The 25587-nt window shown below is 49.2% G+C and overlaps 1 protein-coding gene and 1 non-coding gene across 2 annotated transcripts in view; both read left to right on the top strand.

The window, feature by feature from the left end:
- The window catches only part of DHRS3 (dehydrogenase/reductase 3), a 48767-nt gene extending 23711 nt beyond the window's left edge, over nucleotides 1-25056 (top strand). Inside the window, exons 2-6 of the mRNA XM_020898272.2 lie at nucleotides 13704-13847; nucleotides 14500-14619; nucleotides 14966-15204; nucleotides 20621-20746; nucleotides 24539-25056. Coding sequence (XP_020753931.1) covers nucleotides 13704-13847; nucleotides 14500-14619; nucleotides 14966-15204; nucleotides 20621-20746; nucleotides 24539-24623 — 714 coding nt within the window. The 3' untranslated portion in view covers nucleotides 24624-25056. The remainder of the gene's footprint in view (nucleotides 1-13703; nucleotides 13848-14499; nucleotides 14620-14965; nucleotides 15205-20620; nucleotides 20747-24538) is intronic.
- On the top strand, nucleotides 18819-18891 carry TRNAG-CCC (transfer RNA glycine (anticodon CCC)). The gene has a single exon. It is a non-coding gene; the product is annotated as a tRNA-Gly (tRNA).
- Nucleotides 25057-25587: the final 531 nt, after the last annotated feature.

Here is a 25587-nt window from a genome sequence, read left to right as displayed (position 1 = left end):
GACAAACCTTGCAACCAAGAAGTCCTTCAGTTGGTGAATGAATAAATAAACTGTGAAGCCTTCAGACAGTGGCATATTATTCAGTGCTCAAAAGAAATGAACCATCAAAAGGAAATAAATCATCAAGCTGTGAAAAGACATGGAGGAACCACAAGTACATATTACTAAGTGAAAGAGGCCAGTCTGAAAGGGCTACATCCTAGATTCCAACTATATCACATTCTGGAAAAGGCCAAACTATAGAAACAGTAAAAAGATCAGTGTTGCCAGGGGTTGGGGAAAAGAAAGGAAACCCTGGAGGATTTTTAGGGCAGTGAAGCTACACTCTGATACTACAGTGGTGGATACATGTTATTATATATTTGCCAAAACTCAGGAGATACAACAGCAGGAGTGAACCTTAATGTAAACTATGGTCTTTGGGTGATAACAATGTGTCAGTGTGGGTTCATCAAATGTAATGCAGGTACCCTTCTGGTGAGTAATGTTGATGGTGGAGGAAGCTGTCCATATGTGTAGGCAGGAGTGTGTAGGAAATCTCAAGACTCTTAAAAATAAAGACTGTTAATAAAAAACTATTTTTAAAAAGCAGAGGTAGTGTTGGGAGCGAGTCTTTGGGGGTCAGGAGGACTTTACATGAAGATCCCTCATGTAGAGATGTTTGAGCAGAATCTGTAAGAGGAGAGGGCGTGAGAAGAGTGCTACTTGGGCAAAGAAGACAGAGAACAGCTGGTGCAAAGGCCCTGGGGTAGAAGCGGGCTGAGTGGTCGTGCAGGGAAGGAGACCCACGTGGTAGAGACCAGTCAGCCCTGAGAGGGCAAGAGGTGGGGGCACATCAGAGCAGGGGAGACTTGTGGTCACTCTAGGTTTCACTACAGTGAAACTAGTGAACTAGTGTTCTGTGGTAAACACTGTAGATTTCACCCTGAGTGAGGCGGGGAGCCACTGGGAGTTGTGAGCAGAGTGACAGGGTCTGACAGTTCTGGAAGGATCTCTCCGCCTGCTGTATTGAGAAGAGACTGAGGCAGGGGTGGGGGCAGTGGAGAAAAGGTCAAAGCTGGGAGACCTCTGTCGGCCATGGCTGTGGTCCAGGTGCGGGATGATGGGGCTCAGCCCAGAGTGGCAGCAGTGGAGGAGGCGACAAAAGCAAGGCTCCTCCCAACCACCAGCCCTGAGCACCATGCTCAGCGGAGAAGCTTCCGTCCCCCACTGTTCTCCCGTCTCAGCCTCTAGAGACCTCCAGTGTCCTTACAGCGGGGCGAGGATCATCACTGTCATCATTCAGCAAGTCCAGCAAGTCCAGGCACTGTGCCAGGACAGGGCCGCGTCTTTCCTTCTTTGCCCACTGTCCAGTCCTCGCCCCTTGGATGTGCTCGGTGACACCTGGGCAGTGAATGGACCCATCCTTTTAGGGGGTCCCTTCGCTCCTGCAGGCGAAGGACGGAGGTGGAGGGCTCAGGACGGGGCGTCAGACCCTGCAGGTTGGAGTTCTAGCTCAGCTTCCTACCAGCTGAGTAACTTTGGGTATATCGCACAGCCGGTATTGTAACTCTGTGCCTCGGTTTTCTCCTGGACGAAATGGGTACAATACCCCCCCCCCCCCGAGCTCTCAGAGGACAAGATGAGAGACCCCGACAGGTGTTGAGCTTGGCGCAAGCCCTCCTGGTCATCCCTGTGCCTCCCAAGAAACCTGTTCCAGGCTGGACAGCGGCCGGGAGGAAGTCTCTGCCCGGCTCCAGGCTGTGGTCAGCGACTTGTGGGAGGAGGACACCGCTGGGCGATCTAATTTGAGGAGCTTCAAAACAATCCTCTCCAACAGCTGAGCCAGCAGTAGCCAGAACATTCTCGGCAGGCCCAGGCAGGGGACGAGCCTGTGCAATCCGACCACGCGCAGCTCCGTGGGAGGCCTGCTCAGGGAGCTCAGCGGTGCCAGAGCGAGAGGGGAGGGCGGGCTCTGGCCTAAGTCCCGAAGAGAGAGGCCCAGTGGTGACCTGCCAAGGTCATGGGGTCAACAGTGGGACACAGGTAGGGAACCCCAGGCCTCTTAAAGAGCAGGGTGCGGACAGGGCTTGGAGAGTCTGGAAATAGGGCTCCCAGGAGGAACAGCAGAAAGAAAGTCCAGGAACCAGGACTTTCCTGATGGTCCAGTGGTTAAGACTCCTCTCTTACAATACAGGGGGCACGAGTTCGACCCCTGATTGGGGAAGTTCCACATGCCTTGGGGTGTGACCAAAAGTGGATAACTTAATTAATTTGAAATCCAGGAAGGAGATGCCTGGAAGCAGTACCCAATCTCCGTTGTCGATTCTGAAGGGTTGCCTTTTGGAAGAAGAAAGGCTGCTGGCTTGTTGGGGAAGCAGGATGACAGGCTGGCAGTCCCAGTAGGGGAGAGCTAGAGGCTTCCAACCTAGGTTCATTCCTAGTTTAAAAAAAAAAAAAAATGCCCATCCTGGAAGCAAAAGGCTATAATCCAGAGTGGTACCATTCAAACTCTATTCTTTTTAGCCACAGAATCTTTGTGGAAATGGCTATTATGGAAGCCTAATGAAAGTGCCACTGCTCTGCAGGGTGGAGGATAGGTGGGGGAACTCTATCAACCTCCCCACCCATCAGCAACCGCTGAAGCTCCTTACTAGAACCCCCAGGGTCCCTAGAGCTCAGCTTGAAAATCTGTTCTCTCAAGAAATCCTCCTAACAGGTGCCCTGCGGCCTGCTTTGCTGCTGAATGTTTTTTTTTTTTTTTCTTTTTCTTTTTCTCACCCTGCTGGATGCTTTTGATGCTGGCCTTCTCCTTCCTAGACCTTGGTCAGGGGTGTGGACTCAGGAGGGTCCTCTAAGTCTGGTAGAAGGATGGGAACGGGCGCTCTCTAAGATTTGGGGATTCAGCCCCAGTCAAGGCAGTGTCCACAGGTGAGGCAAAGGAGCCCCAATTGGAGTCTCGGCATCCACCACTATTATATTCCAAAATTTGGACTTAAATTGAAGAACATAGGGAAAACCACTAGGCCATTCAGGTATGACTTAAATCAAATCCCTTATGATTATACAGTGGAAGTGACAAATAGATTCAAGGGATTAGATCTGATAGACAGAGTGCCTGAAGAACTATGGACAGAGGTTTGCAACATTGTACAGGAGTCAGTGATTAAAACCATCCCCAAGAAAAAGAAAGGCAAAAGGCAAAATGGTTGTCTGAGGAGGCCTTACAAATAGCTCAGAAAAGAAGAGAGGCTAAAGGCAAAGGAGAAAAGGAAACATATACCCTTCTGAATGAGAGTTCCAGAGAATATCGAGGAGAGATAAGAAAGCCTTTTTGAGTGAACAGTGCAAAGAAATAGAGGAAAACAATAGAATGGGAGAGACTAGAGATCTCTTTAAGAAAACTGGAGATACCAAGGGAACTTTTCATGCAAAGATAGGCACATTAAAGGACAGAAATGGTATGGACCTAACAGAACCAGAAGATATTAAGAAGAGGTGGCAAGAATACACAGAACTATAAAAAAAAGATCTTCATGACCCAGATAACCAAGATGGTGTGATCACTCACCTAGAGCCAGACATCCTGGAGTGCAAAGCCAACTGACTACGCCAAAGCCTTTGACTGTGTGGGTCACAGCAAACTGTGGAAAATTCTTAAAGAAATGGAAATACCAGACCACCATACCTGCCTCCTGCAAAACCTGTATGCAGGTCCAGAAGCAACATTTAGATACATACATGGAACAACAGACTGGTTTCAAATTGGGAAAGGAGTTTGTCAAGGCTGTATATTGTCACCCTGCTTATTTAACTTATATGCAGAGTACACCATGCAAGATGCCGGGCTGGATGAAGCACAAGCTGGAATCAAGTTTGTAGGAAGAAATGTCAACAATCTCAGATATGCAGATGATACCACCCTTATGGCAGAAAGTGAAGAGGATTAACGAGCCTATTGATGAAGGTGATAGAGGAGAGTGAAAATGCTGGCTTAAAATGCAACATTCAAAAAACTAAGATCATGGCATCCAGTCCCATCATTTCATGGCAAATAGATGGGGAAATAGTGAAAACACTGACAAACTATTTTCTTGGGCTCCAAAATCATGGTGGACAGTGACTGCAGCCATGAAATTAAAAGACACTTGCTCCTTGGAAGAAAAGCAATGATGAACGTAGACTGCATACTAAAAAGCAGAGACATTACTTTGCCTACAAAGGTCCATATAGTCAAAGCTATGGTTTTTCCAGTAGTCTTTTACGGACATGAGAACTGGACTCTAAGGAAAGCTGAGCGCCAAAGAATTGATGCTTTTGAACTGTGGTGTTGGAGAAGACCCTTGAGAGTCCCTTGGACAGCAAAGAGATCAAACCAGTCAATCCTCAAGAAAATCAGTCCTGAGTTTTCATTGGAAGATCTGATGCTGAAGCTGAAGCTCCAATACTTTGGCTACCTGAAGAGCCGACTCATCAGAAAAGACTCTGATGCTGGGAAAGATTGAGGGCAGGAGGAGAAGGGAATGACAGAGGATGAGATGGTTGGACGGCATCACCTACTCAATGGACATGAGTTTGAGCAATCTTTGGGAGATGGTGAAGCATAGGAAAGCCTGGTGTGCTGTAGTCCATGGGGTCGCAGTCTGAGACGACTGAACAACTGAACAGCATCCATCACCCTCATGACTCCAGTTTTGGAGGATGTGTTGCTCATGTACTCAGTTGTGTCCAACTCTTTGCGGCCCCTGGACTATAGTCCACCAGGCTCCTCCACCCATGGAATTTTCCAGGCAAGAATACTGGAGTAAGGTGCCATTCCATTCTCCAGGGGATCTTCCCCACCCAGGGATTGAACCCGGGTGTCCTCCACTGCAGGCAGAGTCTTTACCATCTGAGTCACCAGGGGAGACTTTTGTGAAGGATAAAGGAGACTTCTGGGAGCAAGGAGGATCTATTTCTGCTCCTGGGTTAATAATAATAGTAGTGGTAATAATAATAAGAAAGGAGAAGGGGGCACAGAGGATGAGATGGTTGGATAGCATCACTGACTCATTGGATAGGAATCTGAACAAACTCTGGGAGATCATAGAGGACAGGGGAGCCTGGTGTGCTGCAGTCCATGGCATCAAGAGTCAGACACGATTTAGTGACCGAACAATAACAATGATAAAAATAATAGCCAGCATTTATCATGTCCTTCCATCATCCTCCCAACCACCTTTCCAAGTGGATGCTTTACAACCTTAATTTACAGAGGAGTTAAGTGGGTTTTTTCAGGTTTGTGTAGGTGGTAGATCAGACAATTGAACCCAGGCTCTCTTGTTCCTGAGCCCATATTCTAGGCTTCTCTACCGAAGAAAAAGGTCTCAGAACTTCCTTGGTGGTCCAGTGGTTAGGACTTTGCACTTCCATGGCAGGGGCACAGGTTCGAGCCCTGGTTGGGAATTAAGATCTTGCATGCTGTGTGGCCAAAAAATAAATAAATGAAATAAAATTTTAAAATAAAAAAAAAGAGGTCTATTTTTGGAAATAGAGAGGGATGTGAAAGAGCAGAAAACTCAGAATGTAACTTGCTCTATATACGTACCTACTGGGAGTGTGTGTCAGTGTTTTAAGTATGACCTGCCGGCCGGCAGTCATGTCCACTCAGCCCCTCCTTGTTGGCGCCCGGCTCTGCATCACACACTTGGTTTTGCTGCTCGCTTCTCATTTGGCCACAGGGTGGGTTTTTGTTCACATCTTCCTGCTGGAAGTGCTGAGTTTGGAGGAGAGCTGTGTACTCTTCACATTGTGACCTTCCCACCCCTACCCACCCTGCCACACTTTGGGGTCTCCAATGGGTCTTTTCTTTCCTTCTGAGAAGCCAGCTCAGCACTACTTTGCTCCAAAACCCGGAGCCCATGGGACATGAGCAGGTCTGCCAAAGACCTGCCCATAGACTTGGATCTTTCCGGGGCTGCCAATTATAAACAGATGCTCCTCCTGGGAGCCACACGGAGACCACCCAGCTCACGTCTCTGGTGGGACCATGCGCCCCAGCTGAATTCCAGCCATGAACGCCAAGGCCAGGCATTCCTGTGAGCCCTGGGTGGAGGAGAGGCACTCACTGTTCTCTGGTCAGCAGATTTTTCTCGCGCCCTCCTGGGGCCAGTGTCACGTGACGGCACTTGGTTTTTACTCTGTACCTGGCCCATGCTGGATGCTGACTAAGGACTTCCCAGAGGACTTCTCAAGCTCGTAGGGGAGGCAGGGTATTCATAAATAGGCCCTGCACACTCACATCTGTGTGCTTTGCTGTTGTTCAGTTGCTAAGTTTTGTCTGACTTTTTGCAACCCCATGGACTGCGGCATGCCAGGCTTCCCTGTCCTTTACTATCTCCTGGACTCTTTTCAGATTCATGTCCATTGAGTCAGTGAGTCTGTCTAACCATCTCATCCTCTGTTGCCCCCTTCTCCTCCTGCCCTCAATCTTTCCCAACATCAGAGTCTTTTCCAATGAGCTGGCTCTTCACATCAGGTGGCCAAGGTATTGGAGCTTTAGCATCAGGCCTTCCAATGAATATTCAGGGTTGATTTCCTTTAGGATTGACTGGTTTGATCTCCTTACTTTCCAAGCGACTCTCAAGAGTCTTCTCCACACCACAGTTTGAAAACATCACTTCTTCAGCATTCAGCTTTCTTTATGGTCCAACTCTCACATCTGTACAGGGTCAGTGTTGGTGCTCAGGAACATGAGTTCTGAGTCACCTATGCCACTGTTTATAAGTAGTATAACCTTGGGCAAGTCAATTTTACCTGTCTGCACTTCACCTGTGGAAAGGAGAGAGATCCTACCTACAGGTGGGATTGTGCAAATGAAAGGAGAAAACATTTGGATGTACTCAGCACAGTATCTGGCTCATGAAAAATGCTCAGTGAATGTTAGCCAGTGTATAGTGGTGTTGTTATTGTTGCAGGGATGATGGAAAGAGAGCCAGGGAAGCTTCGATTTGAGGGGCCATTCAAGCAGGGTTCTGCAGGATGAATAGGATTTCCCAAGTGGCCTTGGCATTTAAAACAGTCTGTGCTGCATACTAGTAGGGTCTCAGGGAACCCAGGATAGGTGAGATTTAGTTCCTGCCCTCCAAGAGATCATACACAGATGTGAAATGGTAAGACAGCACACAGTGCAGAATGAGTGAGTGTAAGGTGTTCGCTGTAGCTTCACGCAGTCATTCGCAATGGGGAGAAGAGACATGCAAATAGTCACCTTGCACTGGATGGGAGCCCAGAAGAGGTTGGACAAGCTGTGCTGAGTCACTTGTGTGAAATGGCCTGTTCTGGAAATGATGTATGGGAAAGCTGTTATTCTGTCCTCCTTTTTTGAAGATCATAAATGATGATGTTTGTCTTCTAGAGGCATTAGATAGGCAAGCACAAAGAAGTAAACCTAAGGTCCTACCCAAGACCACCTCTGTTCCTATGTAGCCTGGTGATGTCCATCAACTTGTTATGTTTTTAGAGATGAGATTATCCTGTATGGGTAATTCTGCACCCTTTTATCCTGACCATTTTTCCGTGGTGTGAACTCTCTTCATTCTAATGGCTGCAGAAGACAGTGTCTCAAGGGACAGTGCTGTGACTTTCTCAGCTCTTCTCCATGGGAAATAGAGTGTGCTGAACATTCGGTGGCTGCCAGTTTCTGCATGCTTAATCCCCACGGGACCACATGAAGAGAAGAAATAGCTTTTCTCCTACTGGGACAGGGAATGGTAGTGGAAAAACCTCAGCTCAAGTCCCATCTCTGTCCTGTTGGTTGCTGTGTGACCTCAGACCACTTGCTTACCCTCTCTGAGTTGCAGTTTCATTAGATATACAATGGGCATAATACAGTGACCTCAGAAATACCCCAGTTTCTCTTTTATTTTTTTAAATGTAAATATATAGTCATCTTTATTATAATTCATGAATACATTAGAAACTGACATGGATCTCTTGGGGTTTTTTTGTTGTTGTTGTTGTTGTATTGGGTCTTTGTTGCTGCATGGGCTTTTCTTTAGTTGAAGGGAGCAGGGGCTACACTCTAGTTGCAATGCTCTGGCTTCTCCTTGTAGTGGCTTCTCTTGTTGCAGAACACCAGCTCTAAGACATGTGGGTCAGTAGTTGTAGCACACAGACTTAGTTGCCCTGTGGCATGTGGAGTCTTGCCAGACCAGGGTTTGAACCCATCGTCCCCTCTACTAGCAGGTGGATTCTTAACCACTGCCCCACCAGGGAAGTCCTGAATCTTTTTCTTAAAACATCTAGATTCTCATAAGCATCTGCTTTCCACTTGTTAGAAAGTTAACTTGAAAATGGTTAAAAAAAAATTCCAATATCTTAGCGTCAAGTTCTCACCTTATTCTTTTTCCCATTCATGACACTTTGTGTCCAACTGCCTTCTCATTTCCTCGCTGTCTCCCTGAGACAGGGACCATGTCTGATTTGCTCTGTTAACCCCCTTGAGGGCACAGCACCCAGCCCTCAGCAGGCCCTCCGTGCAGTCCTGGTGAGCAGACTCGTGGGGTGTGAACGTCCAGGGAGCCGAAGCTGAGAGTTGGGTGGGAGGAAACACGGGTATGGGGACACATGGGACTTGGGAGCAGAATGCTCAAAGCTCAGAAACCTCCCCCCACTCCGTGCCTTGGGTTTCAGGGGTGCCTCTGCAGGGGACAAAAGCTCTGGGTTCAAATCCTGCCCCCACCACTCGCTGAGCGTGACTTTGGACAAGCTAACTTAGCGCCTTTGAGCCAGTATTCTCAGCCATAAAAAATGGATCATGGTAGCTGTCAGCTTCGGGGGCTGCTGGGGGGTTTCAGGCTCACTGTGAGGGCAGTGCCGCGGGAGAAGAGGGCGGGACCCCGAGGCCTGGAAGGCCAGAGGTCTTCACTCCGCTTCCCTCCTCCTCTCCGGGACAGAAGCTAGCCTTTTGCCCCAAGGGGAGGGGAGGCCAGAAGGTGTCGAGCCTCTCTGAGCTCGCTCTTTGTAAACCTGGCTTAGGAGTAAATCCTGGGCTGCTGACCCTCTCCAGCTGCTCTCTGTCCTGGAAGTTAATTAAGAGGAGGCCGTGTTGGGTTCCCCTGGCTCATAAATCTGCCCATCCCCCGGGAGGCTTACCCCACGCTCCTCTCAGACCTCCTACTTGCCCAGGCCTCAGCCTCATTCGGGCACCTGGTGGGACCCCTGTCCTGTTAAGTGTCTGGGGTCACCCCCAGTGATTCTGGTGAGGAGCCGCCTGGGCCACCCACTGAACTGTACCTGCCAGGTTCCTGGTCAGTGACTCTGGGGTCTCAGGGGGGTCCCCGCAGGGGGCTGGAGGAGGAGGAGGGACAGCAGCTGCAGTGCGCCCACTGAGGTGCACTCAGTTACTTGAAGTCTCCATCAGGGTGACCAGCCCGGGCCTCCCCGTCACCATGGAGACGTGCCTGGGTCCTAAGATGGGAACATGCCCAGCCTGATGGGTTGATGGTCAACCCATCAAACCTTGACCAATCATTCAGCTTGGAGGGTCCCTGTCCCCTTTGCTCTCTTTCTGCCCTGGGCCCTCTGCAGTCCTGGCCTTACCTTTGGGGATGGGATTTCCTGCCCCACACTATCCCCACCACAGCAACTTGCCCTGGGCAGAATTGCTGTCAAAGAAGGTTGGGACCAATGATTTTAGGCCAAGAGGGCCCTAAGGTGGGTGGGAGAGAAGGGTCTCTAGGCTTGGAGTCAGGTTGCACCCATTCCTGTCCACAGACTTCCTTTGTAAGCAAGTCAGCAACTCAGCCAGAGAAGGCAATGCCACCCTACTCCAGTACTCTTGTCTGGAAAAGAGGAGCCTGGTAGGCTGCAGTCCATGGCGACGGAGCGACTTCACTTTCATGCATTGGAGAAGGAAATGGCAACCCACTCCAGTGTTCTTGCCTGGAGAATCCCAGGGACGGGGGAGCCTGGTGGGCTGCCGTCTCTGGGGTCGCACAGAGTCGGACACGACTAAAGTGACTTAGCAGCAGCAGCAGCAACAGCAGCCCAGCTGCCCCCGCTGCCATCTGGGACTTCTTTTAATTTGTTCATAAATAAAAAACAATATGCAAAAAAAAGAGTCCCCCCAAAAGAAAAAGAGTCCCTGGCTTCCCAGGAACTCTGAGCATCCACCATGGGCCCAAGGAAGCACCCAGCAGTACAGAGTCTGCACACACAACCAGCCATGCAGAGAGAGACACTTTGAATTAGACGTGCACAGAGATACGCAGCAAGGGGCAACACACTGGCCTGGGCCTCACCTCGCAGCTCAGTCCAGGGTGGTTCTGAGGTTCTGAGTGAAACCCCAGGTCTCACTGACTCTTGGTCTAAGTAGCCTGTGGGTAGAAGCTTCTGGGACCCTAAACAGCTCAATCAAGGGAGCTGACCTCATTTCAGCCCCAGAGAGGCTACTTAACCACCTCCCAACACTTCCTACCTGCAGCCCTGACCTGAACTCTTCATTCATTCGCTGAACAAACAGCACTTGCGTTGCTGGACACTGAGATATGAAATGAACAAGGCAGAATCTAGGCCCTCAGGGAGCTCCTGGCTCAGAGGGATGGGGTGAGGAGGACAGAAACCCTTCCCAGCTCTCTGTCAGAGATGGGGGCTCTGAACATGAGGAGGCCAGTCCTCCAGCCCACGAGGGGCATCCTCAGCAGACCCCCGAAAGGAAATGGCCAAACCTCAGCATCCCACCTGGGTGTGTCCACCACTCAGGGAAGACAGTGGGGCACAGCCTTTGCTTCACCTCCCTCAGTCCAGTCCCTGTTTTCCTCTCTAGGGTGTCCTTCCAGCTATGCAGACGGTTCTGCCTCTCTGGTTCTCTGTCTGTTGGTTTCCTTGTGCTCCCAGGTATCTGGACCCCTGTACCTTCTAACCCGTACGCATCCCTGCTTTGAGCTTCCTTGCTCTCAGAGTCCCAGAAGTACCGTTCTTGTCCTCAGCCCAGACACTAGGGAACTGTTCAAGCCCCCGGGTCCTGTTCCCAGAAAATCTGGAGGTGGGACGGCATTAGGCAGGGACCAGAGCAGAAGAAAGGAGGCCAAGGATTTCTTCCACCTCAATCTGACATGTTCAGAAATTAGATGGATGGAGTGGAGTAGGGTGGAGTGGAGTGGGGTGAGTAGAAAGAAGAAAGGATGGGTGGGTGGGTGGATGGATGGATGAGTGGGTGGATGAATGTGAGGAAGGATGGATGGACAGACGGATGGAGAAACAAGGGAAGATGGGAGGAAACTAGGATGACAGTGACTACAAGACAGCGGTGAGGTCTGATACGATGGAGGATGACTGAACACCCTGAACAGTTTATCTCTTTCTTCTTCATGAAGGAAATCTCTCCAGCCTTTCCTGGAGAAACATATTTGAAGTCTGTTTTTAGTTCAACAGACAAGAAAATGTCCCTTGGAGCCTGTCTAATTGCAGTCCGTTTGCTATTTGAGGACTTTGGTCATCGTGGAGGGTGGCTGATGGAATTCTCCCTCTTAAAGCCCTTCCCGTATTTCAAGACTTCAATTAAAATAAATAAAGTGGTTGGACAAGGTGGGGCTTAAAATTGGGCTTTCCCAGAGATGTTGCAGAAGTAGAAAGAACACTCTTATTCTCCTTCAAGAAATATTTCAAAAGTTTTAAAAACTCTAATAAAGGGGACTTCCCTGGTGGTCCAGTGGCTAAGACTCCATGCTTCCAATGCAGTGGGCCTGTGTTCGATCCCTGAGCAGGGAACTAGACCCCACATGCTGCAACTAAAGTTCCCAAGTGCCACAACTAAGACCCAGCACAGCCAAATAAATAAATTAATTAAAAAAAACTCTAATTAAAAAGTCAAATCCGTGGGAGCCATCAACACATCTGTGTATCCCACCAGCTGCAGCCATTTTGCACCCTGTGTGGTATTGTGAATGTTCTGATATTTCAAGGTAAACAGTTGATAAACTATTATCACCAACAACTACTTGTCTGTGTGACTTTCCTCTGTCCTGAGTTGCAGAGCAAATAGATTCTGGTCTGGTGTGACTCAAGTTACACCCATCACCCACTTGAAAATGTTCACCTTCCCAGCTCAGCCTTTTTGCTCTCACACGTGGCTTTTCAAGTAAGAAAACATGGAGTTGGACGTGTAATTTATTCCTTTTCCTGGTTTCACACATGGGGTTTCCGTGTTGGGTTTTATTTTTAAAGGAGGAATTTCATTGATAATTTTAAAGAGAAGAAACAAAAATAGAAACCCATTAGATTAATCCCCAAGGAGCCTTTTATCTCTTCCTTTCTCTGATTCTCTCCAGCCCCCAGCCTTGCTGCCGTTGTGCTGATTACGCTGGATCTTGGGATTCTTAGTTCCCTGTCATCCAGCCCTGTTTTACCAACAGGCGCCTCTCTGGACTCAACGACGTGTCTTGGGAAGGAGTGTCATTCTCCTGTAGGTCAAGGTTGAGAATTAGCCCACCCTTTCTTATGAGCCTTTTATGGCCAGCCATTCATAAATTTGTCCAACTCCCTTTAAGAATTCATGTCTTGGTCCCGCCAGGGTCATCTCCTGGCGTAATGAACCCCACGTTTATTGCCTGTGGGGTGAGGTCGTGTTTCTTTCTTGGCTGCCTGTCTTCCCCACCCTCCTTCCACCTGGGACCACAGCTGGGTAGAAGGGAAGGCTTTGCTTAGTCTCCTGGCGCCTTACGGCCAGAACCTTGCAGTCCATTCACCCACCAGGCTCTAGACCTCAGGTGAGAAGACCAGCTTGCTCCTAACTGAAAGCATTCTGGAACATTGTACAGAAGAACCCTGCTGCTACGTTTAACTGGATAGGATCACTGGAATGGGGCTGGCAGGAGATGTCATCCTGGAAGGAATACATAAGAAAGAAAGTTCCTTGTGAAGGACTTCCCTGGTGGTCTAGTGGTTAAGAATCTGCCTGCCAATGCAGGGGACACGGGTTCGATCCCTGGTCCAGGAAGATCCCACATGCTGTAGAGCAACTAAGCCTGTGAAAAGTGAAAGTGTTAGTTGCTCAGTCGTGTCTAACTCGTTGTGACCCTATGGACGATGGCCTGCCAGGCTCCTCTGTAGGATTCTCCAGGAGAGAACACTGGAGTGGGTTTGCCATTCCATTCTCTTCTCCAGAGGATCTTCCTGACCCAGGGATCAAACTTCAGTCTCCTGCACTGCAGACAGATTCTTTACCATCTGAGCCACCATGGAAGCCCCATCTAAGCCTGTGGGCCACAACTATTGATCCTGTGCCCTAGAGCCCAGAAGTTCTGCCACAACTACTGAAGCCCAAGTACTGCAACTGCAGAAGCCCAAGAATCCAAGAGCCCATGCTTTGGAACAAGAGAAGCCACTGCAATGAGAAGCCGCACACTGCAATGAGGAGTGGCCTGAGCTCACCGCAACTAGAGAAAGCCTGCATGCAGCAGTGAAGACCCAGCACAGCCAACAGTACAATAAATTTTTAAAAGGGAAGACTTGTGGACCATGCATCCATCGGTGGGGCATCAGTGGGCTCAGAAACTCTTGATTTCCTTCTGAGTAGGTGACCTCCCTTTAAAAAGTCATACTGTGACTTTGCACACTCTCTTCAAATGGAATCATGGCAGTCATGGGGCAAATTACTTTACATACTGAATTTCTGATGGCAATGGTTGAATCATGATGGCTTCCTTAGTGACCACCTGTTCAGCACTGTCCTCTCCTTCCAGATTGTTCTGTGGGGCCGGACTGAGAAATGCCTGAAGGAGACGACGGAGGAGATTCGGCAGATGGGCACCGAGTGCCACTACTTCATCTGTGATGTGGGCAACCGGGAGGAGGTGTACCAGACGGCCAAGGCGGTGCGGGAGAAGGTGAGCGGCCTAGGAGGCGCTGGCCTCAGCTCCGCCGGAATCCTAGCCAAACGGGGCAGTCTCACGGGGCTTGGGAGAGAGCTTTGCTGATGGTGGAATGGCTGTGTGCAGGGCATCTAGGAGGACTCTCCTGTGAAGCTGGTCCAAGTGTGTGTGTGTGTGTGTGTTGCAGAGAGCAGGGACTAGGGACACAGACTGACTAAATCACCTGTTGTCCCCTTTGGAAGTTTAGGCCTGTGAGTGTCTGTCCTAAGCCCTGGGGTGTCGGGGTGGTGGGGAGGAAGAGCAAATGTCTTATGGCCGTCTGGGAAAATCCCCCCGACTCCAGCTATCTATTTAGACTGAGTGTATCAGTGAGATCCGAGAGAGCAGAAACCACCCCATTAGATATCTGGCACACAGCAAATGTTAACTATGTTTATGTCACAATAACCTCATTTATTATAGGTGTTCTCTGTGACAGGTGTATTATGTGCAATAAATTATTTCTGATCCCCAGAGCAACCCTGGTATGGTTATTAGCCCCATCTTACAAATCAAGACTGATGCTCAGAGAGGCAATGTGGCTGCCCAGGGCCAGGTCCCTCCTCTCCAGGTATAGGCCCCTGAGGCTGGCTGCCCTAATGGCCCTGTGGCCCCTTCTTGCCCACAGGTGGGTGACATCACCATCCTGGTGAACAACGCTGCCGTGGTCCACGGGAAGAGCCTGATGGACAGCGATGATGATGCCCTTCTGAAGTCCCAGCACATCAACACCCTGGGCCAGTTCTGGGTAAGGTTGTCCTGAGCCAGAGGCGGCCCTGGGTGTGTTAGTGACATGTTCTTCCCTTCCAGGGAGGCTGGGAGCTACAGGGGAGTGGGGAGAGGCTCACCAGGCCTTGGGCTTAGGTCTAGAGGGTGGCTGGACAAGAATAATGACAGGCTCTCCAGGAGTCATCTGGACTTTCTGAAATGTGAGGCTCAGTGCCCTCGGCCTCCACCCCTCACCTCCCTGTCACAGGAAAACCCAGTGGCTGAGGACTGCCTGTGTCCAGGGTGGTCTGTTCCCCCCGAGAGGGGAAGTCGAGGGGTGTTGGAAGGTGTGGCTGCTGCACACTAATCTCCCCATCCACCCTCAGACCACCAAAGCCTTCCTGCCGCGGATGCTGGAGCTGCAGAATGGCCACATCGTGTGTCTGAACTCCGTGCTGGCGCTCTCCGCCATCCCCGGCGCCATCGACTACTGCACGTCCAAAGCCTCAGCCTTCGCCTTCATGGAGAGCCTGACCCTGGGGCTGCTGGACTGTCCGGGCGTCAGCGCCACCACCGTGCTGCCCTTCCACACCAGCACCGAGATGTTCCAGGGCATGAGGGTCAGGTCAGTGGCAGAGGACCCCGTCTCCGGGCCAAGTCCCTCTAGCCCGTTGGATGGCGGGAGTCATTATACACAGAGACCCAATTTTAAAATAACCCAGAAGTGCTTTTTCCCTGGCTTTTTGGTCTAGTACCTGAGTCTCCATCTGCAAAGCAGTGGGGTTCTAGAGTGGTTTAGGGTCCTGCTTCTCAGGTCAGGGGCCTCACAGAGTACCCACGCTAAGCGCATGCAATGGAATACTCACCCGCCTATAAAAAGGGCACAAAGTATTGATTATGCAAACGATGTGGATGAATCTCGAAAGCATTATGTTGAATGAAAGAAACCAGAGACACAAGAGTGCATTTTGAAAAAAAAAAAAGAGTGTATTTTGCATGAGTCCATTTTTCTGAAGTTCTAGAGCAGGCAAAGCTGGGCAGATGTGATGGAAATCAAAATAGTGCACTCCTAGAGGCGTGGGGACACAGCCTGGCAGGGAGCACCAGGGAACCTTCTAGACTTTTAATAATATTCTCTCTTCTTGATTTGAGTAGGGGTTACAGAGGTAAAAATTGATCATGCTGGACACTTAATATTTATGCCTTTTATTGTATATAAATTATAGCTTAGTTTAAAGAAATACCGAAACCCAACCACCCCACCTCCAGACCAATTAAATCAATGGGGAACGGGAACCACTGGTTTAGAGCTTGTGCTTTGGAGTCAGATCTCCAGGATGTGTGTGACCTTGGATCTGGTTAGTTCCTACTCCAGCCTCTCTTGTTAATCTGTAGAATGGGATGATGGGAGTAGGAGTCTGTGATAAGAATAAAATGGGGTCTAGCACACAATACCCTATGTGCTACATTGTAAGTGCCCAGTAAATGGTGCTACACTGATGTACCCTTGTGAAGGGACACAAGGTTATGGGTAAATGAAAATGGGGAATCATCCAAAAACTATTTTCCTTGTTTTTTTTTGCAAAGCAACATACAATGGTAATTTTGCCTTCTAAATTACATGCATCATCCTCTTCCAAACATGAGGATAGCATGGAAGGGTCATTGTGAGGATTGCATGAGATCCTGGAAGGCATGTAGCACAGTACATTCATATGGGAATCACTCAGAACACCTTAGTGATTATCACTAGGGTTGGTTTTGCTAAGCAAGAATCAAAACACCTTGCTTTGCGGACTCAGAGACAAACAGAACAGACTTGTGGTTGCCGCCGGGGAGGGGAGGGAAGAAGCAGGAGTTTGGGCTCAGCAGAGGCAAAAGATTATATATAGAATGGGTGACTAATGTAGCGTATAGCACAGGAAACTATATTCGATATCCTGTAAAAAGCCACAATGGAAAAGAATATGAAAAAGAACATGTGTATGTGTGTATATATATGCATAACTGAGTCACTTAGGGTTTCTCTGATGGCTCAGACAGTAAGGAATCTGCTTGCGGTACAGGAGACCCAGATTTGATCCCTGAGTGGGGAAGGGCCCTTGGAGAAGGGAATGGCAACCCACTCCAGTATTCTTGCCTGGAGAATTCCGTGGACAGAAGACCCTGGCAGGCTACAGTCCACCTGGTCACAAACAGGCGGACACAACTAAACAAGTCACTTAGCTGTATATGAGAAATTAACACAACATTGTAAATCAACTGTACTTCGATAAAAGTTAAAAGAAAAACCTGATTCTGAATCTCACTTCAGCTACTGTATGGTGGTGAAACCTTGAACCAGTTTTGTTACCAGTCTGAGCTTTTCTTTGCTTATCTGTCAAACAGTGGAAATCATATTTACCTTGTCGGATTATTGGGAGAATTAGAAATAACACATGTAATGTATCTAGTGCAAAGCCTGGGGCATACAAGATGCTCAGTATTATTATTTTTTCTAACAATAAACATCTTCACAAGTGCATCTGCTGTTAATCTTTCTAGCAGACTTTAGTTGTTATGTGCTGTGCTGTGCTTAGTCGCTCAGTCGTGTCCGACTCTGCAACCCCATGGATTGCAGCCCGCCAGGCTCCTCTGTCCGTGGGATTTCCCAGGCAAGAATACTGGAGTGGGTTGCCATGCCTTCTTCCAGGGGATCCTCCCAACCCAGGGAGCAAACCCAGGTCTCCTGCATTGCAGGCAGATTTTTTACCATGTGAGCCACCAGGAAAGCCCAAGAATATTGAAGTGGGTAAACTATCCCTTCTCCAGGGGATCATTCCCAACCCAGGAATTGAACCGGGGTCTCCTGCATTGCAGGCAGATTCTTTACCAGCTGAGCTACAGAGAAGCCTAATTTCCACCTGATTTATGTGCAAATTATCATAGATTATGAATTTAGAGGGTGCTGGAATAATGACTATGAATGTTCCATACTGGTTTTCTCCCCCTACAATGTCTTGGTTTAGTTTCTTCTCATCTGGGCATACAGGAAGTGCTCAATAAATATGTGAAAGTGAAAGTCATTCAGTCACGTCCAACCATTTGAGACCCCATGGATTATACAGTCCAAGGAATTCTTCAGGCCAGGATACTGGAGAGGGTAGCCGTTCCCTTCTCCAGGGGATCGCCCCAACCCAGGGATCGAACCCAGGTCTCCCACACTGCATGAAAATTCTTTACCAGCTGAGCCGCCAGGGAAACAATAAATGCATACTGGATGGAAATGCAGCCACAGCGATCCATGGTTCTAACTGGGCACCTTGAGCACAGAAGTGAGCAGGACTTTCACAGACCTTGCATTCCTGTGCCTCTTTCACCTTCTGGCATGGTTTCCTCTCCATCACTTTAAGAAGGAAATCCAAGGCCTCTCTCAAGTCATTTTTCCGGTGGTTCAGAGTGTGGGCCCAAACTGCAGAGACAGGTGGTGCTAGTGGTAAGGAACCTGCCTGCCAATGCAGGAGATGTAAGGAATGCGGGTTCGATCCCTGGGTCGGGAGGATCCCCTGGAGGAGGGCATGGCAACTCACTCCAGTATTCTTGCCTGGGAAATCCTATGGACAGAGCAGCCTGGCAGGCAAAGAGTCAGACATGACTGAAGCGATTTAGCATGCAACCCCAGCTTTGTGTGACCTCTGGCAAGTTACTTAGTTTTCCTGTGCCTTGGTTTCCTAGTCCATGAGAAGGGATTGATGATGGTATACTGACTTTGCAGGCTAGATGAGCTCCCATGTGTGAATCAACTAGCTGGCTGGCAGGTAGGAAACACTAGGTGAAGCTTCGTTACCTGTGGACTGCCGGTGAGACCTGAGGGCTTAGGAGAAGAGCAGTAAAAGTCTATTTGTACCTGGTGTGTGCGGGTAGTTGCTCAGTCATGTCTGATTCTTTGCAACCCCTTGGACTGTAGACTGCCAGGCTCTTCTGTTCATGGAATTCTCCAGGCAAGAATACTGGAGCAGGTAGCCATTCCCTTCTCCAGGGGATCTCCCCGACCCAGGGATCGAACCTGGGTCTTCTGCATTGCAGGCAGATTCTTTACTGTCTGAGTCACAAAGGAAGCCCTATTTCTTGAAAGGAAAAAAAAAAAGTATTGGCTGTCTCTCCAACCATGCTTAACAACTTCTCAGGGTGGAGGGTTGGAGACAGGTGCTTAGGACAAAATTGATGGATTTTCTGGCAAGAGCAGCCATAACAGCGACTTCCCTGGTGGTCCAGTGGCTAAGACTCTGCACTCCCAATGCAGGGGACCCAGGCTTAATTCCTGGTCAGGGAACTAGATCACACATGCTGCAACTAAAGATGGAAGATCCCATGTGGTCTCAACTACGACCTGACACAGCCCAATAAATAAGTATTTGAAAAAAAAAAGAGTGACCATATAGGTGAGTGCTGCTGTTTGTAGATTTCTATTTACTGATTTTTTTTCTGTGTTTGAGCCACCAGACACTTTACAAATGCTGCTCGCTACATGTGGCCCTCTGCAAGCTTGTGAGAGTTCTTAAGCCCATTTCCCAGATGGGGGAGCTGAGACTGAGAAGCGAAGGTACTTGCCCAGGGCCACATGGATAGAGGTTGGCTTATCACCCTCAGTCCTCCTGGTGCTGGAGCAGCACGCTTTGTGGGACTGAGGTCAGAGCCAGCAGCACCAGCAGCCCTGCACCTTTAGGCCCAGGAGAGAAGGGACAAGCAGCAAGCAGGGCACTGGCCTGGGGTTTCTGGGGGCCTGGTTTGACTCTCCAGGTCCTAACCAGCTCACCAGAGCCCCAGCTTTCTTCTGTCAGTTGGAGTGAATAATGCCGGTTGATCGCTCAGCACAGGTCTGGCGCTTAGGGAGCATCACTACTGTTAGGGGTCTCAGGTCCTATGCTTTTGAACAATCATAAGAAGCCCCTGATGTTTGCTTATTCAGCCATTCATTTATTTATCAACCCTGTGGGACCTCTCTGTAGATGTTTGAATGAATCAGCGAGTGTATCCATGAGTCAAGGGCTGAGGGAGGGAACCAGCAAGCGGGGCAGAGCCCCTGTCTCTGCACAGGATGCACAGGACACAGCCGGGCAATGCCACGTCATTGTGTCCACCCATTCAGCAAACACTTATTAAGTACCTACAATATCCCGACGCTGCACTCAGGGCAGATAGCAGGGAGCAAGACCCCCCAGACCTCTGCCCTTGGGGAACTCAAGGGTGGAGGAGGAGAGACAGGCCATTCTCGATGGAGTGCATTCAGTCAAGGCAATTATCAGGGGGACGAGATCAGAGGCCACTCTGAGTGGACGAGAGGAGGGAGCCTCGCTGATGGGATGGCTGAGATGGGAAGGATCTTAAGAGAAAGGATTGGCCAGGATCGCTGGGCAGAGAAGGAGGAGAGGTGGGCCCAGAGAGGGTAGGGCTGAAGACAGCTGGGGGGGCCCTGGGAGGGCTGGAGCAGGGCAGTGACAGGGTGTGGGTGAGGTTTTGGGGAACTCTCTGCCATGCTCTGAGAACCAGTCCCGGGGTATGGGTGGGCAGGAGGAGACCAGCTGGGAGGAGAGGGGGGATTAGGAACTCCTGAGGCCTCTAGGGCAGCAGGGGAGCAGGGAGAGTATTTCAAACAGGTCTCGAGTCTCCCCACACAGGAGAAGCCAAAGGGATGACCCTGACGCGTTAGAGAAGCAGCTTCACTGTTAGCTCAACTGGTAAAGCATCTGCCTGCACTGCAGGAGACCCCGATTCGATTCCTGGGTTGGGAATGATCCCCTAGAGAAGGGATAGGCTACCCACTTCAGTATTCTTGGGCTTCCCTGGTGGCTCAGATGGTAAAGAATCTGCCTGCAGTGCAGGAGACCTGGGTTGGGAAGATCCCCTGGAGGAGGGCATGTTCACCCACTCCAGTATTCTTGCCTGGAGAATCCCATGGACAGACATGTTAGAGACAGAGATGGAGACGGGGGGCAGGGAGGGGGTTCAGCAGCAGCACTTGTTTTTTAGGAGAAACTCACACTGTCTCTTCCTGCATGCAGGTTCCCCAACCTCTTCCCCCCACTGAAGCCGGAGACGGTGGCCCGGAGGACAGTGGAAGCCGTGCAGCTTAATCAGGCCCTCCTCCTGTTGCCATGGACGATGCACGCCCTCATTATCTTGAAAAGGTACAGGGCTGAGGGAGGAAGCTCAGAGTCAGGCTCGTGCAGGCCGTGTCCCCTCCTCCCAGGGGACCCTGGTGGGGAAGAGGCCTCAGGCAAGAGAAAGAACCCACATGATCAATTAGTCATGTCTGCTGTGGGTGTGAAAATGAGAGTCGTGGCATATGGGTTATGGAATTATTATCCTTAATATAGGCTTCCCAGGTGGCACTAGTGGTAAAGAACCCACCCATCTAATGCGGGGGATGTAAGAGACATAGGTTTGATCCCTGGGTCAGGAAGATCTCCTGGAGGAGGGCATGGCAACCCACTCCAGTATTCTTGCCTGGAGAATTCCATGGTGGGCTACAGTCCATGAGGCCACAAAGAGTTGGACTCTACTGAATGACTGAGCACACACATCCTTACTGCAGATTAGGGTAGTCAATCTTGTTGCTCTCAAGAACCCTTTACAAATTTAAAAATTGTTGAAGAACCTGGAGTTCTTTTATTTATGTGAGTTGTATCTATTGTTTTAGGAATTAAAACTGAGGGGGGAAAGTATGGGATTTATACATGTATTCATTTATATATAGCAATAAAAAAATCCATTTGGTGTTAACATAAATGGTATTTTTGTGAAAAGTAAGCATTTTTCAAAAAAAAGAATATAGTAAAAAGAATGGTGTTGTTTTACATTTTTGCAAAACTCTTTATTATCTGACTTAATTGAAGACAAATGGATACTTGTATCTGCTTCTGATTTTCATCTTTTGTAATGTCACATGTCATGTAGCCTCCAGAAAGCTCCACCGTATACTCATGAGAGTGAGCGTTAAAAAAGTCGAATCCGGGAGCAGGGATCGGGATGGGGAACACATGTAAATCCATGGCTGATTCATGTCAATGTATGACAAAACCCACTACAATATTGTAAAGTAATTAGCCTCCAACTAATAAAAAAAAATAAAAATAAAAAAAAAGTCAAATCCTACCGCAATACTATAATAAAAGTAGTTTGCACTTGCAGACAGACCTCTGAAGAGATCTCTGGTATTCCCAAGGGTTCCTGGGCAACACTTTGAGAACTGCCAGTCTAGAGACTAAATCTTGGCCCCAGCCTTTAACCTAATGGGGAAGACAGGAATCTCCTTGCCTAAGGCTTGAGATTCATAGAAACATCACAGTGCTTGCCAGGTGGGATTCACCAGGGAGACCACCTTGGGAGGTGGGCTTTACAGAGGAGAACTTGCTCCTCCAGAATTTGCCCAGCATCACATTCTAGAACTTTCCAGACTCTGGGCAGAAAACTCTTCCTGTCCTAGTCCCACACTAAACAGGCCTTTCCACATGCCCCATTCAGCACAGTTTTCATGAGCCTCTCCTGCTGCAGAGAGAACATCCACCCTGGAGCCCCGAGTGACCATGGACTCTTGGCTCCTCTGGGTCCCCAGCCCCCAGCTGACTGAACCCCTCTGACCTGAAAGGCCTTTTCTTTTTTTTTAACTTTTTATTTCATATTGGAGTATAGCCGATGAACAGGCTTCCCAGGTGGCACTAGTGGTAAAGAACCCACCTGCCAGTGCAGGAGATGTAAAAGATGCAGGTTCAATTCCTGGGTCAGGAAGATTCCCCTGGAGGGGTGCTTGGCAGCCCACTCTAGTATTCTTGCCTGAAGAATCCCATGGACAGAGGAGCCTGGTGTTCTATAGACCATAGTCTCGCAAAGAGTCAGACACAACTGAAGCAACTTAGCACGCACACATGCGTAGCCTATAAACAATGTTGTGATAGTTTCAGGTGGACATCAAAGGGACTCAGCCATATATATACATGTATCCAAACTCCCTTCCCATCCAGGCTGCCTCATAGCATTAAGCAGAGTTCCCTATGCTGTACAATAAGACCTTGTTGGTTATCCATTTTATTTATTTATTTATTTATTTGGTTATCCATTTTAAATATAGCAGTGTGTACATGTCCATCCCAAATTTCCTAACTATCCCTTTGTTCTGGAAGTCTATATCTGTTTTGTAAGTAAATTCATTTATATCATTTCCTGAAAGGCATTTTTGGGAAGTGAAACACCCAAGTGCCTTTATCAGATGTCCAACCCCAGGAAACCAGGTTCCCCTCTGGCTACTGTGGGCACCTAAGTAGCTGCTGTAACCTCAGGACCAGGAGGACACATTAGTCCATCCCTTCTCCAAATTCAAAGCCCTTCCAGGACACAGAGTGAGGAAGGGGCGGAGGTGGGGGGGGGCGCCAGGCAGGCAAGCCCCACCTCAGCCTCCCTCAGTCCATGCTGACTATTGCTCTGAGCTGCTCCTTGGCTGCTCCATGAGCCTTAGGAGTCCAGGGACTCAGATACTCACCCAAGCCAAGCTAATTGTCCACCTCAGGGAGCTTCTTAGAAGCTTTTGGGGACATTCTAGAAAAAAGCTAATTTGTCTAGAACACCTCAGCACTGTCCACAGTAAGCCCCCAGCCTACACTTCCTGTTCTGTCCCCCACTATTTTCCCACAAGAAGCAGAGGCCAGCCCTTCCCCATTCCCTGCACTTGCACGCCCCTCTCACCTTCCCCAAGAGAAATCCTCACAGGCTCAACTCTGTTGCCACCACCCCCAGGAAGCCTTCCCGATTGCTCCAGCTGGAATGAGGCTTTCCCATCTTGCACCTAGGATGGGCTGGAGCCCTTCAGACTTGATTCAACAGATGAACTGAGGGTGTCTCTAAGCTGGGTCCTCTGTGCCAGGTGCCAGGATCAGAGATGAAATATCTACCACAGAGACACCCAGGGGCCCAACAAAGAAATAACAAGCACAACTCCAGGCCTTGTCGGAGAAGCACAGGGCTATAGGGAGTCCCAGGAAAGGCCTACGGGTGAGTCTGGGAAATTTCCCACAAAGCAGGAAATTGTGTCACGCTGAAAGTCAAGGCCTGAAGGTATCACGTTGGCCAAAAAGTTCATTCAAGTTTGTCGTAAGGGGCCCGAGTGGACTTTTTCGCCAGCCCAGTATATGCAGGTGTTTTACTATCTGGAGGGAAATAAAGGGTGAGAAATAAAAGGAAGCTCCCAGCTAAAGGAAGACACCATTCTGGAGTGGAGCAAACTTGGCTGAGAATACTGAAATAGTAGATAGGACAGACTTTGGTAGTAAAATGTATCAGGAAAACACTGTGGCAGCTTAATAAATAAGTTAATACATGGAGTAGGGGAAAACAAGAAGGTAATACCCAGTACCTAACTCATTAGCCCCACACAGTAAATATCTGTTGAATAAGTGGCATCTGGAGTTCATAGATTTCTGAGATAATTATAGACCCTAAAATGCTCAGAATGTGGCTTTGAAAGTTTGTTTATACCTACCCTTTACCTTGTAAAAAACTATTTATACTGGGCTTCCCTGGTGACTCAGATGGTAAAAAATCTCCCTGCAATGCAAGAGACCTGGATTCAGTCCCTGGGTCAGGAAGATCCTCTGTAGGAGGGCATGGCAATTACTCCAGTATTCTTGCCTAGAGAATCCCCATGGACAGAGGAGCCTGCTGGGCTACTGTCCCCCAGGTCGCAAAGACTCGGACACAACTGAGCAAATAACACCTTCACTTTCACTTCACTTTCATTTATCTACTTACTTGAAAGCCCTTCCTCCATGGAGGGGTGGGAGGGTTGGCTTATGGGAGGAGCTGGTGTGTGTTGGAGAGAAGGGGTGGGGAGAACTTATGGGAACCACTACTCAACTACCTATCTTGTCTGGCTACCGTCCGCTAGTCCCCCATTGACCATCTTCTTTTCTCCTTTCTCCCTCCCTCAGCATACTCCCACAGGCTGCTCTCGAGGAGATCCACAAATTCTCAGGAACCTACACCTGCATGAACACTTTCAAAGGGCGGACATAAAGACAGGATGGAGACACAGGCTCAAAAGCCACGGAACCTGAGGGGGCATGGGCACCTGGGCGTACACCTACGTGCCTGTCCCTCAGCACACTTCTGCTGGGTGAGCAGGACTGCTTCTATCCTGGGGAAGAATCCGGCTGCCCCCCTAGCCAGCCCCAGGACCTTTGCACAGGACTGATGGGCGTAACTCTGACCCCGATGGGGAGGCAAGAAATCAGCCAGCAGCTGCCTTGACACTTTTGTACATTTCTGATTCTGTAGAGTTTATTGTTAAATCGCTTCTCAAGTCTAACCAGCCTTGGCAATGTGCATAGACTATTTCCGGGATGGTCTGTGCCCACATGCTCCTCCTTCGCCTCCAAAATTCACTCATCCTCAGCTTGTGCAAACTGATTGAACGGCAGGAATATATAAAATAAAGAGAGAAAGCTTTTGTGAGTGTTTTTCTTGAAACCCTCGACCTCTGGTCCTTGGTGGGCAGTGGAGAGGGGACCAATCCCAACCATAACATCCCATCCTTTCAGAGAGAATTGGTCTGCTCAGGGTCCCCAGCTACCAGGGGTGGAGTAGATAAGAAAGAGGCAGAAATCAGGAGAGAAATTGGAATCCAGGCCTGTGGGGGCAGGGGTTTACTGGTTTCTTGCCAGCTCTTTCAGGCCCCTCCCAACAGTCGCAGGTTGGGGGGCACTTTGCCTTCCCACCTGCATCTGTGGAAAACCATCAGGAACTAGTCTACAGAGACCTGCCCTCTGCCCTGCCATGGCCCCACCAGCCCCCAGGCCACTAACTCAGGAGAGAAGAACCAGATTTTATCCAGCCCCTACTGTCTACCTAGCATGTGCTGAGAGGGGAATGCTGTTGAGAAACCAAAACTCTGAAGAACCACCAGCACAAGGCCAGCGCTAAGAGGGTGCTGTGGGCCCCCAGGTCAGATCTGATCGCAGGGGGTAGAAGTGAAATAGCA

Source organism: Odocoileus virginianus, chromosome 11 (assembly GCF_023699985.2).
Source record: "Odocoileus virginianus isolate 20LAN1187 ecotype Illinois chromosome 11, Ovbor_1.2, whole genome shotgun sequence".
In the NCBI taxonomy this organism is placed as follows: Eukaryota; Metazoa; Chordata; class Mammalia; order Artiodactyla; family Cervidae; genus Odocoileus; species Odocoileus virginianus.
The sequence above is the reverse complement of the archived record's forward strand: the minus strand, read 5'-3'. Positions and strand labels throughout refer to the sequence as shown.